Genomic DNA, 18061 nt, shown 5'->3' on the forward strand with positions numbered 1-18061 from the left:
CTCCACGCCCAGGTCCCGCCCTCCCGGCCCCTGCCTCCCCTCCAGCCCCCCGCAGGGGGCGCGCCCTGGGAGCGGCGGGGGACGCGGCTGGCCTCCCGGCTTGCCCGGGTGGCGGCGTCGGGGCTGCGGGCGCCTTGGCTGGACCCGCATTGCCCCCTAGTGCCGCACGGAGTCAGGGCGCCGGGCTCCCCCGCCTGATGTCACCGCCGTGCAGTCAGCCCAGAGGCGGCTCATTGAAAGCAGACCCTCCTCGGCGCTCGCTGGGCGGAGGACGCGCCACGGTCCGCAGACCCGCGCAAGCCGGGCACCGCCGGGCGCCCCCGGCCCTGCCGCCCCCTCCTCCCCGCCGCTCCCCCGCGAGCCCGGCCCGGCGCGCCTGACGTGGACCATTAAACTTGGAGCTGCCGCCTCGTACCCTCTCTCTCCTCCGCCTCCCTCTGACAGGCGAGCGCGCGGCTCGGTGCAGGCAGGAGACGTGCTGCCGGGCTGGGCTGCCCGGGGGAGATGACTCCACGCCAGAAGGGCGCCTCTGGGAAGAAGACCACGGGGGAAGCAAAGTTTCAGGGCAGCTGAGGAGCCTTCGCCGCAGCCCTTCCGAGCCTAATCATCCCCCTGGCTATGGAGGGCGAACTCTAAGATGAATCCCGATCTGGACACCGGCCACAACACATCAGCACCTGCCCATTGGGGAGAGTTGAAAAATGCCAACTTCACTGGCCCCAACCAGACCTCGAGCAACTCCACACTGCCCCAGCTGGACATCACCAGGGCCATCTCTGTGGGCCTGGTGCTGGGCGCCTTCATCCTCTTCGCCATCGTGGGCAACATCCTAGTCATCTTGTCTGTGGCCTGCAACCGGCACCTGCGGACGCCCACCAACTACTTCATCGTCAACCTGGCCATGGCCGACCTGCTGTTGAGCTTCACCGTCCTGCCCTTCTCAGCGGCCCTAGAGGTGCTCGGCTACTGGGTGCTGGGGCGGATCTTCTGTGACATCTGGGCAGCCGTGGATGTCCTGTGCTGCACAGCGTCCATTCTGAGCCTGTGTGCCATCTCCATCGATCGCTACATCGGGGTGCGCTACTCTCTGCAGTACCCCACGCTGGTCACCCGGAGGAAGGCCATCTTGGCGCTGCTCAGCGTCTGGGTCTTGTCCACAGTCATCTCCATCGGGCCTCTCCTTGGGTGGAAGGAGCCCGCACCCAACGATGATAAGGAGTGTGGGGTCACCGAAGAACCCTTCTATGCCCTCTTCTCCTCCCTGGGCTCCTTCTACATCCCTCTGGCGGTCATTCTAGTCATGTACTGCCGTGTCTATATAGTGGCCAAGAGAACCACCAAGAACCTAGAGGCAGGAGTCATGAAGGAGATGTCCAACTCCAAGGAGCTGACCCTGAGGATCCACTCCAAGAACTTTCACGAGGACACCCTCAGCAGTACCAAGGCCAAGGGCCACAACCCCAGGAGTTCCATAGCTGTCAAACTTTTTAAGTTCTCCAGGGAAAAGAAAGCAGCTAAGACGTTGGGCATTGTGGTCGGTATGTTCATCTTGTGCTGGCTACCCTTCTTCATCGCTCTACCGCTTGGTAAGTTGGGGACTAGCAGGAGGGGAACTGGGCATTTTTGGACCTTGGGTTTACTGATGAGCTTACTCTAAAGTTTTTTGTGGGTTTTGTTTCTTATGCAGTCTGTGCGTGTTTGGAGATTGAATAATATTGTTTGTTCTGCAAAGGCTTTGCAGACTGGGGAGCTGGCTAAAAACCAACTCAGGTGTTAGTAGAACACGCTAAGGTACTAGCTTCTAGAAATAGAACCACAGAAGGAAAATCTAGTATGGGGAATGACTCACTCAACAGCCTCGGTTTAATAATTAAAAAGGACACTGGACTTGAATATCACTTCGGCGTTATTTCAGTAGTAATGATGTGTCGGCTAAGGCAGCGTCACTAATGCAGCATACAAAATAGTTTGTAGTTACTGCAGATGCGGCATTTGGGAAGCAGGGAGGCAGCTCATACACAGAAAGGCAGCATTCATTCAGCATTTCCAGGGCTAGTGCAGAAGCCACACTTCTCAAGAGCTTTGCAGAGGCTGCATTCTCTCCCTCCCCTCTTCACTGACAGCTATCACCCATATATACTACGTTCATTATCAGTTAATACGAGCATTTTACAGCCACACAGTCCCAAGCAGACTTTAAGTTATTGAAAGCTTGAGATATGAAAGAGAAGATGACTACAGGGTCACACATTTTTAGTTTTTACCCAAAAATATTTCTAACTCTGGTGATTTATGGAATGCCCAGAACCAATTTATAGTTGCCCCTCACCTTAGCTGACAGACACCTAATCCTGGTAAGATGGAATTCAGTGCGTCCTCCCCCTCTTATGAAAACATGTTCATCTTCTTTTTGTTTGGTGGTCCCACTAACTGAATTGTTCAAAAGGTTACCTGATGTTTTCTAAGGAAGAAGTCAAGGCCTGGTTAGCAGGTAAACCCTAAAAGGGGGCATCCGTCACATGCTGTCCACATGGCCTGGGAAACTCTTGTCCTTCCTCTGAGGCACTGATCTGCTTTGATTCCTTCTCCTATCCCTGGGGGACACTACAGAAAATGAAGAGAGGGAGGTTATCATGACACAGTCATGTGCCATGATATCAGGAGTGGTAACAGCTGCTACATGCCACGGATCACATATGCCTACAATCACACTGGAGTCTCAGGTCAGACCCAAATATAACCAAATCCCTCAAGCAGCTATAAATTCTGAAGACACAATGCTTTCAAGAGAAAAAGGCAAATGGAAAGGAAGCAAACGGATATCACGTTTCCATTTAAAAAGAAAGAAAAAAAGAAAAAGATTTTCAAAAGCCGTCTAACCTTTTCTCCATGTCATCTTTTCTAAAGCAGGCCTGCAGGCTAACACCTTTCAGAAATATTTTCAGTGGTTAGTTTTAAGTGGAAAGCGTTTGAAAAAGTTCTACTCCCCAGGCGTGATCACATACCATTGCAGGGAAGCTTGCTTTTCTTTCCCAAGGTCTCAGGGTTGTTTCACAGGCTTGTTGGGTTTACAATGGATGACAGTTCACACGGCATTGGGCCATTACAAAGATCATGGTTGTACATGGAGCTGATGGAGGTGATTTGGCCTCCCATTAGCCATATGACCTTGGCCAAATGACTACTCCTGTATGAGCCTCAGTTTCTTCATCTACAAAATGGGGCTAATTAATATTTGCTCCATGGAGTTTGCACTAATGTATAGGAAGGACTTAGCACAGTATCTGATATATAGCAGATGCTCAATGTAAGTTAGCTATGAGCAGTACAAACCAAACCCCAATCTCCCCTTCAGTATAACTGTGTCTTTTCTCTTTCTCTACTCATTTGCCAATCTCACACCTGTTACTAAAGTCTTGGAAGAGAACTGAGTCTTTCTCCTTTCTTCCTTTGCCCCTGCTCTCCAGCCTGCAGAGGCTGTGACCAGAGCATGCTCAGGAAGGAGAAGGCCTCAGCAGGATGCAGGAATGGATCAAAGGTGCAGACTTTGGCTTTTAGGGGCAGGGGAAATAGCTCCAAACAGGTAAGGAGGCTTCCAGCATATTGAAATGGGAAGAGCACAGCTCCGGTGATCAGGAGCAACAGAGTTCCCATTTGAGCTTTGCCATCAATTAGCTCTACGGCCCTAGGCTTTTTGCTTTGCTTCTCTGGGCTTCAGGTCTCATATCTGGTGAAGAGGGGATTGAATCAGCTTAAGGGATCTCAAACTTTGATAACTATTAGAATCACCTGTGAAACTTAATAAACAATGGTAGCTGCCTGGGCCGAACCCCCGGTGAATAGGATTCAGTAAGTCAGAAGGATCCCAGGAATCTGAAGGTGTAATCAGCCCACCAGATGATTCTGAAGAGGTAGTCCACAGACCAGGCTTTGAGAATCACTGGCCAAAAAATGTCTCTGTTTCCTTCAGGCCCCAGCACCCTAGAAGCCAGGGTTTTAAATGCTGCCGACCTCAGACCTTTCCCAGCCACATCGTAGTGTGAGATGATGTGGCTTCTCTCTGGGTCTTGCTCTTCAAGTCATCAAGCCCACCCTCAGTTTCTCCTCACTCATATTACCCCCATCGTCTCTCTCCTTTCTGTCTGTGCCTTTCTGAGACCTTGTCCCCCTAGCATCTCAGGTCCTGAGCTTCCACACAATAGAAAGTGAGAGGTTCTTGCCACCCTGATGCTATCTTGTTTCTCTTCTGGCAATGAAAACTTTGACTATCATGCGATGATCTCCCAGAGATCGTCCAATGATTTGTCCCTGAGCCAACCCCATCAACATCCTTCTTCCCTGAAAACCGAACGGATAAGGTGGGGAATGTGAACTCTAGGACTTGGGTTTGGGATGGGCTTCAAAAAGTACTCAAGAGCTTCAAACAGAGAGGGTACTTAATTATTGTTCTCTTAATGATTCAGGAAGAGCATTCCAGCAAAATAGAGATGTAGGTTTCTACTTCCTCTGAGTTGAAATAACACCCAAGCAAAAGTAGCATGATATAGAACAATAACTTCTTTGGAATCTGAAGAAGGTTCCAAATTCTAAATTTTCCATGAAAACCTTTTCACTCATAAGGGGAGGAAGCAGATGTGGGAGAGGACTGTGTTTGGCAAAGGGAGAAGTGCAGGTAGGAGCAACTTCCAATTGGTGATAGACTTTCAGGTGCCAGGATGGCACAAGATTTCCATAGCTGTGTTTGTTTTCTCCATGGGAGAGAAGGGTTGGGATTTCTCCTGGGAAGGAGGGAAAATAGCTGTGCCCCCTACAGGATCCTGTTCAGGGGCCTCATTTGTTTTTCTTCATCTCTTATTTTTATTTCTGGGAGCAGGGTTGGGCTGCCTGCAGAGCAGGGCCTCTTGTCTCCTCCTGCCCTCTCCCCACCTGGGACACCCTCCCCCATGTCCTCCCCACCCTTTCCCTGTGGCCTCAGACCAAGTTGGACCAGGGACCAGTGCTCACTTACTCAGGAGCAGGGATGGACTCCACCAAACAAGGACCTCTTTATTTGGCCCCTGGAAACAGGCCAGGGAGGGACAGGAAATAATTGAAATAGAATATAGTAGTATTTCTTACTCCATGAGCCATTTGCAAGATGTCAGAGAATCTTCAGCTGCCCAGCATTAGAATGAAGACTAACTTCCAGCCCACCTGGGGAAGACCTGGTCAGGGTCTCAAGAAGTGACTGAGCTATTGAGGATGTGCACTGCAGCAGTAGGGGAAGTTGGGGGACGCAGGGCTGGTAGCAGGAAGTGCTCGGCAGCCAACCAGTAGCTGGGCTTAGTGAGTTGTTTAGAAAACACTGGAACCTTGCCTTGCTCCAAATCTTTCTTCTGTCTTTTAAAATGCTGGAAGGCACCAGGAAGCCATTATTGAACTAACTGCTTTCCCCTCCAAATAAATGAAGGTCAATTTCAAAGAAACAGTTGTGTTCTCTATAGTATTGGAACAAAATAGGAATCCCTTTCTCCATTGATCTGATCCTCCAGCCCTTTCATTCAAATGGGGACTGACAAATTTCCACCTTCTGCAAGCATAAGGGTCTCAGAGATGACTCAAGACAGAACCACCCCCACAAACACACATTCATCTTCCAGCTCTGAGACTTCAAAACACAGGGATTTGAGTTGCCCACAAGGAAATCAATTGGTTTGAGTACTTGGCAAGGGGGAAATTTTTACACATGGGAATCCTTCCTGGAAGAGGGAAATGCTGCTAAAGTAAAACCCATTTGACCATGTATTAAATCACTAATAAGGACTTCCTAAAGCATCTACTACATGCCAGGCACTGCACCAGATGCTGGGTTATCAAGCCAAAAGCAAACATGGCCCCTGATTGAAGGAGGCTTACAGCCTGGTGAGATTGTATTCAGTATTGGATACACACTATGTACCAGACATTCTGCTAGGCCTCCTACAGACATTATCTCATTAATCCTCACAGCTACCCCAACAGGCAAAAGTAACTGCTCCTTTTTTATGGACGAATATACTGAAGCTCAGAGAGGTAAAACTTCCTGTCCGAGGTCACACATCAAGTAAGTCATAGAGCCAAAAGTTGAATCCAGGACTGTCAGAACAGACCCATACCTGTTCCACCACACCAAGGAAATGCCTTGCCCTTTTGCTCTCTTTTAGCAACCTTTTTTCGTAGCACATGTTCTCCAGGAAACCCAGAACCACACTGTCAAGAACTAGTAACGATGCTTCTGTTGCAAAAGCTGCCTTTCTTCCACTGCCTGCTCACTCCTGAAAAAATAACCAACCCGTGACATATCAGGGTGGGTCATCCATGTTCTAGCTCACGGCTCGATGTTCTCCTGTACTGTGTATGACAAGGGTCTCTCAGGATTGGACATTTTGTCAGTCACCCCAACCAGAAAGAAAAAGTGGGAGAGACCTTGCCCTTCTGGTGATGTGGGTTCGCATCTTTACTCATTCATCCATTCACCGAATAAATATGTATCTATTCAGTGGGTACCGTGTCCAGGCATTACACTGACGATATAATGGTGAGCAAAATAGTTAATATTTCATAGAATTTGGCTCCAGTGGGGAACACAGATATATTGAGAAACACACATGCACAAACAAACGTGAACATAAATTGCAACAAGTGACTTGAAGAAAAGGAGTGTGATGCTGCTAGAATTCTAAAACAGGGGTTAGTACATCACAGGTCCCTGAGGCAGTGACATTTAAGTAGAACCCTCAACAGTGTGGAGAAGCTAATTCAGTGAAGGCAGCTGATAGAGGAAGAAAGGTGTGGGCAGGAGGAGGGGCACACTTGAAAGTCCTGAGGCCAGAGAGAGTGGAGAACTAACAGAGCCCAGAGAATTAGAAGGGAGGCAGGTGCGTGTCAGGGCCAGAGGCGTGGGCAGAGGCCGGGCCATGCAGGGGCTTTTAGGCCACATTAAGGACTTTAGATTTTTACCTTAAGTGCATTGGCCACTACAGCAGGGTTTGAAGCAGATGAAAGACACTGTCTGAATCACATCTTTTAAAAGTGACTGCAGCCACTGTGTGGAGCATACACTTCAGACGAGACAGGTAGGAGGCTTTGCAGTGGCAGTGAGAGATGATGATGACCTAGACCAGGCTGGGCAGTGGAGGTGGAGAAGCAGACAGCTTCAAGGACCTGGGGATGAGTTGGTGACAGCATAGGAGAGTCCGTGAGAGAGGAAATGTGTTCAGAATAACCCTGGGGTTTCTAAGTAGATGGAGGTACCATTTGTTGAGAAGGGGAACAGAGTGGGAGGGGGGAGGCTGAACACAGCAAACAAGATACCTCCCAAGATTTTCCTCTGAACACACCATGCTAGGAACAATCTGCCACACACGTAAGTTGAGTAGACAGGTCCAACTCAAAAGTCAGGGGCTGTGAGCTACCCAAACCTAGCTGTTCATCAGAAACATCTGGAGGAGGGGCTGTTTTTAAAGGTGTAGGTCCTTGGGCCCCATTGTAGATCTCTTGCATCAGATTCTCTCCTTGTAGCGCCAAGAATCTTAGTTTTAACAAGTTTCCCTGGCGACTGTTATGCAGCCAGCACCACACAAGTCCTCCCCGTGCCTAGAAACCCCTGGAAGGCTTTGCAGAGCAAGCATCGTCATCCCTGTCTTTACAGGTGAGGGAACTAGAGTTCAGAGAGGTTCAGTACCTTGCCCAAGATCACACAGTTAGTAAACGGTAGAGTCTATCAAATACCACATTTGGCACTCAATAAACATTCATTATATTATTCCTGTTGTCAGTAAACTTATTCTCCAACATTTATCTGAGACCTGGCACCCAGAGATTTTACTGGCTTATGACAAATCAGAAAAAAAGTTAGGAAAATGTTGTGTTCCTTTAAAAAATAAATGTATGTCATATACACGATTGTCTTTTTCTTCTAAAGACTGTGTCTTTTCTATTTGGGGACACTGAAATAGCACTTCTTTGATGGAACGATGGTAATTAGTGGCAACAGTGTGCGTTTCTGTGTGTGTGTGTGTGTGCGTGTGTGTGTGTGTGTGTGTGTGTGTGTGTTGATATCTTACTTGGCAAAATTAAAAGTTAGTACCCTATGTCAGTCCCTTTCAGAAATTTTTTTCAAACTTTACTGAGTCTCCTAAAGTCTTGGAATCATAGAAGACACCATGGCGGCTAGACACAACAAATATTTGTGAGGAAAACGGGAGGAAGGAAAGAAGTGAGGGCAAGAGAGAAGGAAGGAGGGCTGGGTGAATGAGTTAGCCTCAGCTTTGCTGTGAGATTCGGCTGTCTGGGGCAGAGGGGCCGGGAGGGGAAGAATGATGTGTGCAGAGCTATGCCTGCCAGGTCCGACAGGATGGTGGGGCCCGTCATAGAGGCACCCACCCCTGCTGGAGCAAAACGGCTCACAGAAATGCCAGCAGGTGCGTGTGTAGCGCAGTGCCATCATGGATGAGCCTATTAAGATATGTTATGTAGGAAATGCCTTTACCTGAGTGTGTGTGTGGCTAGTAAAAATAACTGATGTCTGCCGGGCAGCAGTGGGAAATTGCTTCCTGCCATATCTGCAGAATGTTTCTGCAGTCACTGTGCTTCCTAACCACATTTGATAATAGTAATACTAATAGCTACCATTTATTAGGTCTCATTGAATGCCAGGCTTACTGTGCTCTCCATGCTGGATAGGGGTTATTTCTCTGTATTCCCTTATTCATACCTGTCCACAGGATTGTGAAGTGGGCGCTGGTATTGTCCCCATTTTACAGATGAGGAAATAGAAGCTCAGAGAGATTGAGTGATTTTCCTCAGGTTACCCAGCTGATCAGTGACAGAACATGGATGCAATGCAGGCAGTCAGATGGGTTCATCTTTGGAGCTCTCCTAGAAGTGGGGCTCTGAGCCTGATTTAAGGAAGTGCAGGAAGGAAACTGGGGAAGCCAGAGTTTATTCTGAGGAGGAAAGAAAAAGCATGTGGCTGCCCGTCATTCAGCAACCAAGAGGCACCGTATCCTGGTGAGACCATAAAGAAGATAAAAATAATTGGGTCGTTCCTCTAGCAAGATAAGTCAAAATTTCTCTTATATTATTGATGCTTTAGAAGATTTTTTTCAGCTTCACAACTTATGGGTAATATCACATACTTTTTCAGATTTTTATCAAATTTGGAGAAACACATAAAATTTAGAGCACTTTTTTACAGTTTAGTTTCTGGCTGCATACATTTCAGACCTGGATTCACCACCACCCACCCACCTACGTGTGGTGCCAGCACCAAGGGGACACTCTTCCATCATGAATCTGCCTCTGGTCCTGCCTCTTGATGCCACAAGATCAGGTGAGTTGGCATCGTGGGCAAGAGAGTATTTCTAGAAGCTGTTTTTTCACTTTGCAGTTCCTGTGGCTAGTGGTGACCTAGCTACACAGAAAGAAAAGACTGTAAACCACATACATATATTCAACAGAACCCAAACAAAATCTATCTTAACTCGGCTCTTAGCTGGTTCCCAAAAATGTCCATGGCCCCTATATTAACCACCTACATAAGGAGAAATGGGAATAATATTTAAATAAGGGGAATAACCAATGTCATTAATACACCTTACTTCTGAAAACTTTGTGTGGCCATGGTGGGGGCATTGCAGGGCCCCTGCTGAGGCCGCATAGGGTCCCATGAAGAGGGAAGCCCTAAGGCTACTCTTCTCAGGGCTCTCTCCAGCAATCTCCTGACTGCTCTTTCTCCTCTACCTACTGTGAACGTCTTCGAAGCAGTGACCAAATCTCTGCCTAACACGGGTGCTCACACAAGCTGAATGAATGAATGAACACTGCAGAGCCCAGAAGAAGAATTAAGATTGCACTCAATTGAAAATTATTTGCCACTTCCCAAATACACTTTGCATTTTCTTTTTTCTGTGCATCTGTTCCCTCTCCCACCAGTGTGTTTCTCATACCCTCTGAATATCCAATTCCTGCTCATCTGTAAACATGTGGTTCTGTTTACACCTTTCTCGTGAAGTCTTCCTGGATCCCACCCTTTTCCTCATCAGTAATCACTCCCTTTATCCCTGGTTTGTGGTGCTTGTCACATTTCTCTCTGGGGATAAAGGCTGATGTGCACAACTTTTGCAGCACTGCCAGGCTGCAGACCTTTGCAGGGTCCAAGTTCAAATTGTCTTCTTGTCCTTCATGCCCAGGGATGTGTACATAGTAAACTCCATAAAAATAGCAATGACTGGCCGGGCCCGGTGGCTCACGCCTGTAATCCCAGCACTTTGGGAGGCCGAGGCGAGTGGATCATGGGGTCAGGAGATCGAGACCATCCTGGCTAACATGGTGAAACCCTGTCTCTACTAAATATACAAAAAAATTAGCTGGGCATGGTGGTGGGCGCCTGTAGTCCCAGCTACTCGGGAGGCTGAGGCAGGAGAATGGTGTGAACCCAGGGGGCACAGCTTGCAGTGAGCAGAGATCACGCCACTGCACTCCAACCTGGGTGACAGAGTGAGACTCTGTCTCAAAAAAAAAAAAAAAAAAAGCAATGACCAATAGGATTCACACAGTGTGTACCAGACTTCTTCTAGTACTTGAACCTCCCACGGCCCATCAGATAGGTATTCACGTTTTGCCCATTTTATAAATAAGGAAATGGGGCCGGCCGTGGTGACTCAAACCTGTAATCCCAGCACTTTGGGAGGCCAAGGTGGATGGATCACCTGAGGTCGGGAGTTCAAGACCAAGCCGGCCAACATGGTAAAACCCTGTCTCTATTAAAAATACAAAAATTATCCGGGCATGGTAGCGGCACCTGTAATCCCAGCTACTCAGGAGGCTGAGGGAGGAGAATCACTTGAACCTGGGAGGCGGAGGTTACAGTGAGCCAAGATTGCACCACTATACTCCAGCCTGGCAGACAAAGCAAAACTCCATCTCAAAAAAAATTAAATTAATAGGTAAACAAATAAGGAAATGGGCTTAGAGGGGTTAAGTGGTTTATATCATTCCTTGAAACTACCACAAGTTCATTACAAACAGACTGTCATAGACTCATATTCTAAAACCAAAACGCCGATCTGGACCTGGTCATGAAGCCAGTGAAGAGGGATTGGCTAGGTGAAGACCCGTGTGGACACAAGGTAGGATCTAGAAAATGGATGGCCTCTTCATTCTTTATTAAAAGACTGCCATTCCACCTGCCTCTGGGGGAGATTGTCCCATTGCCAATTGGCCCTCACACATTCCCTCACCCTACTAGCCCTGGTCACTTGCCTCTCACCTCTGAGAGGGATATGGTCAGAGTTGATCCCTGCAGAAGCAGAAAAAGAGAAAACTATTCCAGTGACTTTATAGCAGAGCCAGATAGAGACCTCTAAAGGCCTAAGGTATTGAAAAGGGAATAATAAAATTATAAATTAAAACATGTACACACACACACACACACAAACACACACATATGCATAGAGCCCTAAAATAAATGTAAGGAAGGCCAACAATATTCTGATTCTTTCCATGCAGTAACTTTGATTTCTTTAACATCAAATTATTTCACCAAAAATACCGGCGCCCCAGCTTTGTGAATGCTCTGAAGACACACTGGGTCTTTCTGTTGGGTAATATATCACTGTTCTCTAACGGAGTGACCATATGTCCCATTTCACTGAGATGGTCTCCTTTTATGCCTATTATCAAAGCATAATTATAATTAGCATAATAACCCTTTCTTATTTTCAAAAGTGTCTCAATTTGAACAATAAAAATGTCTCCCTGTTTTAAAACCTGGAATAAGGGTGTTTATAGTGTGGACATCCAATAGTACCCCAGTTTCATGCCAGAGCCTGAGATGGAGAGGAAAGAGAAACTGGCACGAACAGCCTCAACAGTCCAGAGAAAGATTCATGATGAGAGAGCAAAGTCATCATCCATTTAAGAAGGAAAAATGTGACTTACCATGTGTGTATTTTGTGGGAAGCAGGAGTTTTGTAAATGTGGGTCTGAAATTTTTTTTAAAAAGTGTTCATTTATTTTACTTGCCCTGATGATACAAGTGAGTGGCTGAGCTGGGATTTGAATCTATGGCTGGCCAGCACTAAATACTTAGGGAATAAATGATTAAATGAAGGAATGGATCAATTTCAGCACAAGCTAAGTGGTGCCATCTGAATGATGGGTGCCTCCAGAATGCAGAGGAGACAGAAAGAAGAGTGGGCTGAAATAAGATTTGGGGGAGGAAAAGGAAAGTGAGCTGTGTTTTAAGGACTTGTGAGACTGGAATCAGTGCAGGCGGAGGGCCATCTTCACCCCAGCCATCATCACCCCTCCTGGCATGACAGCATGTGAGTCAGCTCAGGATACAGTAGAATCTGTCCACACTGACAGGCTCTGCTCTTAGGACTCTATCAACAGCATACTCCTGGGCACACCCACCTGCAGCTCATCTGACCACCCTTTGAACGAACACTCAAGTGCCCCTCTCTGGTGCGAGAGCAGCAATTGTGCTATAAAAGTTGTACCAATGAGCAGTTCAGTTCAAAATGTTCAGAAACAGAATGTTCTAGCACATGCAAGTGGCCCATTCCTCCTAGAGCTCCATTTAACTTTTTCCAAGGGTGTCTGCCCACAGTGTCTTGCTCCCTCCTAAGCTTTCTATCTCCTGCTTGGATGAAATTGGGGCTTAGTTTTGCACACTTTTTGAAATTCTTCAAGACAGAGTTTCCTGCCAGGCTAACATGCATTGCTTAGAGGCTGAGCTTAGCACCCTGGCCGTGCCCCAAAAGGAGGTTAAAATGGGACCAAGGGCAAGCCGGGCTCACTGTCATTCGCAGGCATCAGCCCCAGGGCTCACACCACCAGCATCGGCCGGGCGGAGATCCAGGGAGGCAGCTGGTTGGGGAGGAGGAGGATCCACCAACTGGAACAGCAACAAAAAATTACATCTCTGATTCATATATTCAGGCCATTAATCGGCCCCCGGCATCAAGAGGAAGCGGTAGGATCCCTTCTCCCAGCTTCTAGGGACACTTCCCACAGCGCCCATTTGTGATTCCTTGTCCCCAGCCCTTTGGCATTTACCTTAACGCCAAGGTTCCTTGGCTTCATTGTTTTGCGGACCCCTTTGGCAATCTGATGAAGCCCCTTCTTACAGTCGACATATCAGATAAAAGACACAGGATTTCAAAGAAAACCAATTATATTGAAATACAGTTATAATGTTGAAAAAACAAATTTATTATAGAGTAAAAAATGTCCTTTAACATATTAAACAAGATCTAGCAGCAAGTCAAATAAATAACTACTATAATTTTGAAGTACTGACAAGTGGAAATATTTCAAGATTATCTGCAACAAATGTAATGTGCTATCACAAACCTGATTTCTAATGGTGACAAATCCTGCTAACTCTAGTGTGGCTGCTTGCCTACATTCCTATCAAAGGAAATGCAAACTTTCCGCCAAAGGTTAGTTTGGGGTTTTTTGTTTTTTGTATTTTTTTTTTAAAGAGGGTTTTTTTCTCACCCGAGTTCATGGACCCTCTAACTCCAGAATAAGAACCCTGCCTTGGGAAATTACAAAAATGTACTCCAGGATATGAGATTTTCTATACTTTTTTTCTGTACAATGTTTTATAAAGAATGCCTGTTTTTAGACTTAGGACCACAGGGAACTTGGACCGTGCCATCACGCCTTGTAACTATTTTGCATGATTACTTGTAGCAATTTTTAAAAATCAACTAGTTTATTTTTTAATGATGCATAGATTCTTATTTGAATCAGAAAAAAAAAAATGAAAAAATTCTTCTGCTCTTACCTACCCCACATTCACACCCAACAGTCTAGTATTTTTTCCCCTGAAGTAAACATTGTTACCAGATTGTGTATGCTTTCCAAAATAGTCTATTTATTTGTAAGCATACATATCCATATGTGTATGTGTATGTTTGAGTGTTTTTGCATGTAGAATATGTGTGTTTTCACTCTGTTTATTTTGATTCATGGTGTCATTTTAGAAACACTTCTGTGAAAGTTTCATTTTTCACTCAACAGCACGGCATATCTTAGACATAGTTCTATGTCAGAATGCATAGAGTTACTGCTGGTTTTCATGGCTGCATAATAATCCATTATACGAAGTGTCCTATTTTACTTATTAATTTCCCAGTTGATTGACATTTAGGTTATTTTTGGTCTTTTACTACAAACAATGTTGAATGAATACTCTTGTATATATGTCTGTGCCTACATATTCAGGATAAATTCCTAGAAATGTAGTGGCTGGGGCAAGGAAGATTTGGTATTTTAGGTTTAACTTGATTATGTGTAATAAAAAATTTTAAATATAGTAAAATGCACAGTGGTGTTAAAACAAATAGGTTAGGCCGGGCACAGTGGCTCACGCCTGTAATCCCAGCACTTTGGGAGGCTGAGGCAGACGGATCACCTGAGGTCAGGAGTTCGAGACAAGCCTGGCCAACATGGCAAAACACCTTCTCTACTAAAAATATAAAAATTAGCCAGAGAATTGCTTGAATCCGGGAGGCAGAAGTTGCAGTGAGCTGAGATCACGCCACTGCACTCCAACCTGGGTGACAGAGTGAGGCTCCGTCTCAAAAACAACCAAACAAACAAACAAACAAAACAAATAGGTTAGATCTACATCTACTAATCTATTAGGAGGGTTGCTCATGATATCTAAGTAAAAAAAGCAAGTTATAGAGTAATGTCTAACCCAATTTTTAAAAGCTATTTATTAGTTTAGTTACCTCAAGGGGTAGGATGGAGTGAGGAGGAGTAGGTTATTAGCTTTTTCATAACCTCTGTATTATTTCACATGTTCCAATAAGCAAATACTCTATTTGTGATTAAGAACATCAAATTAAGAAAATGTGATAGAATACAAATTGGGTTTCAATAGAATTACAGTGGGGACTACTAAACATTTTTAAAATTTTAGAAGAAAAACTATCAATGGTTAAAAAAAAAAGATTGTTGTTCTTAGTCATTTTCAATCTAATTTAACATGTATATGAGATAGATAGATAGATAGATAGATAGATAGATAGATAGATAGATAGATAGAGATAGAGATAGATATGTCTATATATATGTATATATCTCATGCTCTGTGATTACCAGATCTGGAACACTTAGAAATTGCTTTGGCCCATGCTGGGAGCAGTGACTCATGCCTGTAATTCCAGCACTTTGAGAGGCTGAAGCGAGAGGATCACACCAGGAATTCGAGACCAATCTGGGCAACACAGGAAGACTCCCATCCCTACACATAAAAAATAAAAATTAGCGTCATGTGGTAGCATGGGCCTGTAGTCCCAGCTACTAGGGAGGCTGAGTGGGGAAGATTCCTTGAGCCCAGGAGGTCAAGGGTACAATGAGCCATAACCACACCACTGCACTCAAGCCTGGGCAACAGTGTAAGACCCCATCTAAAAAAAAAAACAGAAAGAAATGACTTCAGCCCTTTCCTCTGCTGGTTACAGCCCTCCTCTTCCCCCAATTCAAATTCATGCTGTCAAGTTGTTGATTTTTTATTCTTTTCAAAATGAGAACAATTTTCTCTTTCTTGGTAGCAAAAACTAATTTATACATAACAGCAAAATATAAAAAAGAAAGGAAAAATCATCCATAATCATATCACCTGCCTTAGTCCATTCAGGCTGCTGTAACAAAATACCTTAGACTGGGTAATTTATAATAAACGACAGAATTTATTGCTCACAGTTCTGGAGGCTGGGAAGTCCAAGATCAAGGAGCAGGCACATTCAGTGTCTGGTGAGGACCTGCCCCTCATAGATGGTGACTTCTACGTGTCCTCACATGGCAGTAGGGGCAAACAGGCTCTCGAATGCCTCTTTTATAAGTACACTGATCCCATTCATCAGAGTTCTGCCCTGGTGACCTACTCGCCTTCCACATGACCCACTTACCAACACCACTGCACGGGGATTAAGTTTCAACATACTAATTTTGGGAGAGACAAACATTCAGACCATAGCACCATTGATATAACCATGTTTAATATTTGCCTATGCAACTTTGCAGAATTTTCTCTGTGTGTCGTTATGTATATTCACACAAATTAGATCACCCAGTGCTTTTTTCACTAATCAGCAAGTCATCCTGCCTGACTTCTTATCATATCGATGAATCTGAGTCTTTTCATTTTTTTTGTTTTTCCCTTTTTTCTTTTCTTTTTTGTTTTTATAGACAGAGTATCACTCTGTCACCCAGGCTAGAGTGCAGTGGCACAATCACAGCTCATTGCAGTCTTGAACTCTTGAACCCAAGCAGTATCCCCCTACTTCATCCTCCCAAGTAGCAGGGACCACAGGTGTGCACCACCACACCCAGCTAATTTGTAAATTCTTCTGTTGAGATGGGGTCTCCCTATGTTGCCCAGGCTGGTCTCAAACTCCTGGCTTCAAGCGATCATCCTGCCTCGGCCTCCCAAAGTGCTGGGATTACAAGCATGAGTCACCGCGCTCAGCCTTTCCCATCTTTTTAATGCTGCACTGAATTCCATAATAGAAAGTATCATAATGTATTTAACCAATCCAGTTATGTAAACAAGCCATTTACACCAATAGATAAGACACACACAAGGTATCACTTTACAAGGTACAAATGTGGAGTGAAAAGTCTGTCTCTCTCACTTCCTTGGCCCCAGTCATCCAATTCCCCTCCATGGAGGCAACTACTCCTACCAGTTTCTTATATATTCTTCCAGATATGTTCTATGCATATATAAATATATTTATATGATCTTTTTAATGGAAATAACATAAACACTATTCTATATTTTGCTTTTTTCACTGAACAATGTATCTTGAAGGTCTTTCAATTTCAATGGAAATTCCATTTCCAAATAAAGTAGCTTCATTCTTAGTAGCTCCATAGTATTTCTTTTTTTTCAGATAGATCTCCACGGAAAGACATTGTAGGTTATTTTGAATTTTTGTTACTACAAAACAATATTCTTATACATCACCAATTTCCACATGAGTAAATATATCTGTAAAATCTTGTAAGTGGACCATTCTGAGTAAATGTTTTCATGTTTGTAAATATTACCAGATTGTCTTCTGTAGAGATTATGTCAATTTACATTTCAGTAACTGACATTTGAGGGTGCCCGCACATTCACTAAGAGCTGTTATCAAACTTTTGGATCTTTGCCAACTTGACAGGTGGAATTTTTGTGAATGAGGTTAAGCATTTTTTCGTATGTTTAAAATAATCCATTCCCTCTTGATGTGCAATTTGTTTTCAGTTTTTAGCTGTGATGCACACATTCTTTTCCTTAATATCTTTAGGGCACTTGCCCTTTAGGATTTTGTTGGGATAAAGTCCACTTTGAATGGTTAAATCAAAAGGCAGACTCCCGGGAAAGGCCTCAGATGTATATTGTCAAATTTCTCTCTGGAAAGGGTGTAGCAATTTGCACATCCACAAAGTATGTTTCAACATTGATGAAGAAGCCAGTTTTTATGCTGATAGCTTCTCACTGCCTGAGGCACAAGAACTTTCAGGCATCTACGTGACTTCCTCCTGAGGTGATAAGATGTCTTGAAAGCTTCAAATCCTTCCAGCTAATTTGGTGTCAGTTTCCCAGAGTTCAGGGCTAGCTAGCTGCCCTCTTGGGATGCAACACCCATCCATCAAAGGAGCCAGAGGAGACAACAGCCTCGGAATGTGTGTATTTTATCCAGGAGCTAAGAAAAAAAAGCAGTCAGCCAGGACATATAAACAGATTTGATCTTTCACATGTGGTGGGCTGCCAGGCCCACCACGGTCCACATCAGTGGTTTGAGGCTCCAGGACTGACATCCCAATTTAAAACCATAACAAAATAAAAGAAAACGCTGTTGCCATCCCCGGGAAAACAATCCAGTTGGAGGCACTCAAAGGATGAGTTAATAAGGAAGGATTCCTCTAGGCATCTAAGCTCACCCCCTCCCCACCGTGGGGGCCTGTGTGGATGGAGAGAATGCAGTAGACAGCCTATATTTAGATCAGGGCATGCAAATGCACCACA

At 45.0% G+C, this 18061-nt stretch overlaps 1 protein-coding gene across 2 annotated transcripts in view; it reads left to right on the top strand.

The window, feature by feature from the left end:
- The first annotated feature begins 212 nt into the window (after positions 1-212).
- The window catches only part of ADRA1B (adrenoceptor alpha 1B), a 56733-nt gene continuing 38884 nt past the window's right edge, over positions 213-18061 (top strand). Inside the window, exons 1-2 of one of the 2 annotated variants that reach the window (XM_028849877.2) lie at positions 213-1586; positions 9245-9352. In XM_028849877.2, the coding sequence (XP_028705710.1) occupies positions 638-1586; positions 9245-9352 (1057 nt within the window). In that variant the 5' untranslated portion in view covers positions 213-637. The remainder of the gene's footprint in view (positions 1587-9244; positions 9353-18061) is intronic. The other variant, XM_001083528.5, reaches the window with a different exon arrangement.

Source organism: Macaca mulatta, chromosome 6 (genome assembly GCF_049350105.2).
Source record: "Macaca mulatta isolate MMU2019108-1 chromosome 6, T2T-MMU8v2.0, whole genome shotgun sequence".
In the NCBI taxonomy this organism is placed as follows: Eukaryota; Metazoa; Chordata; class Mammalia; order Primates; family Cercopithecidae; genus Macaca; species Macaca mulatta.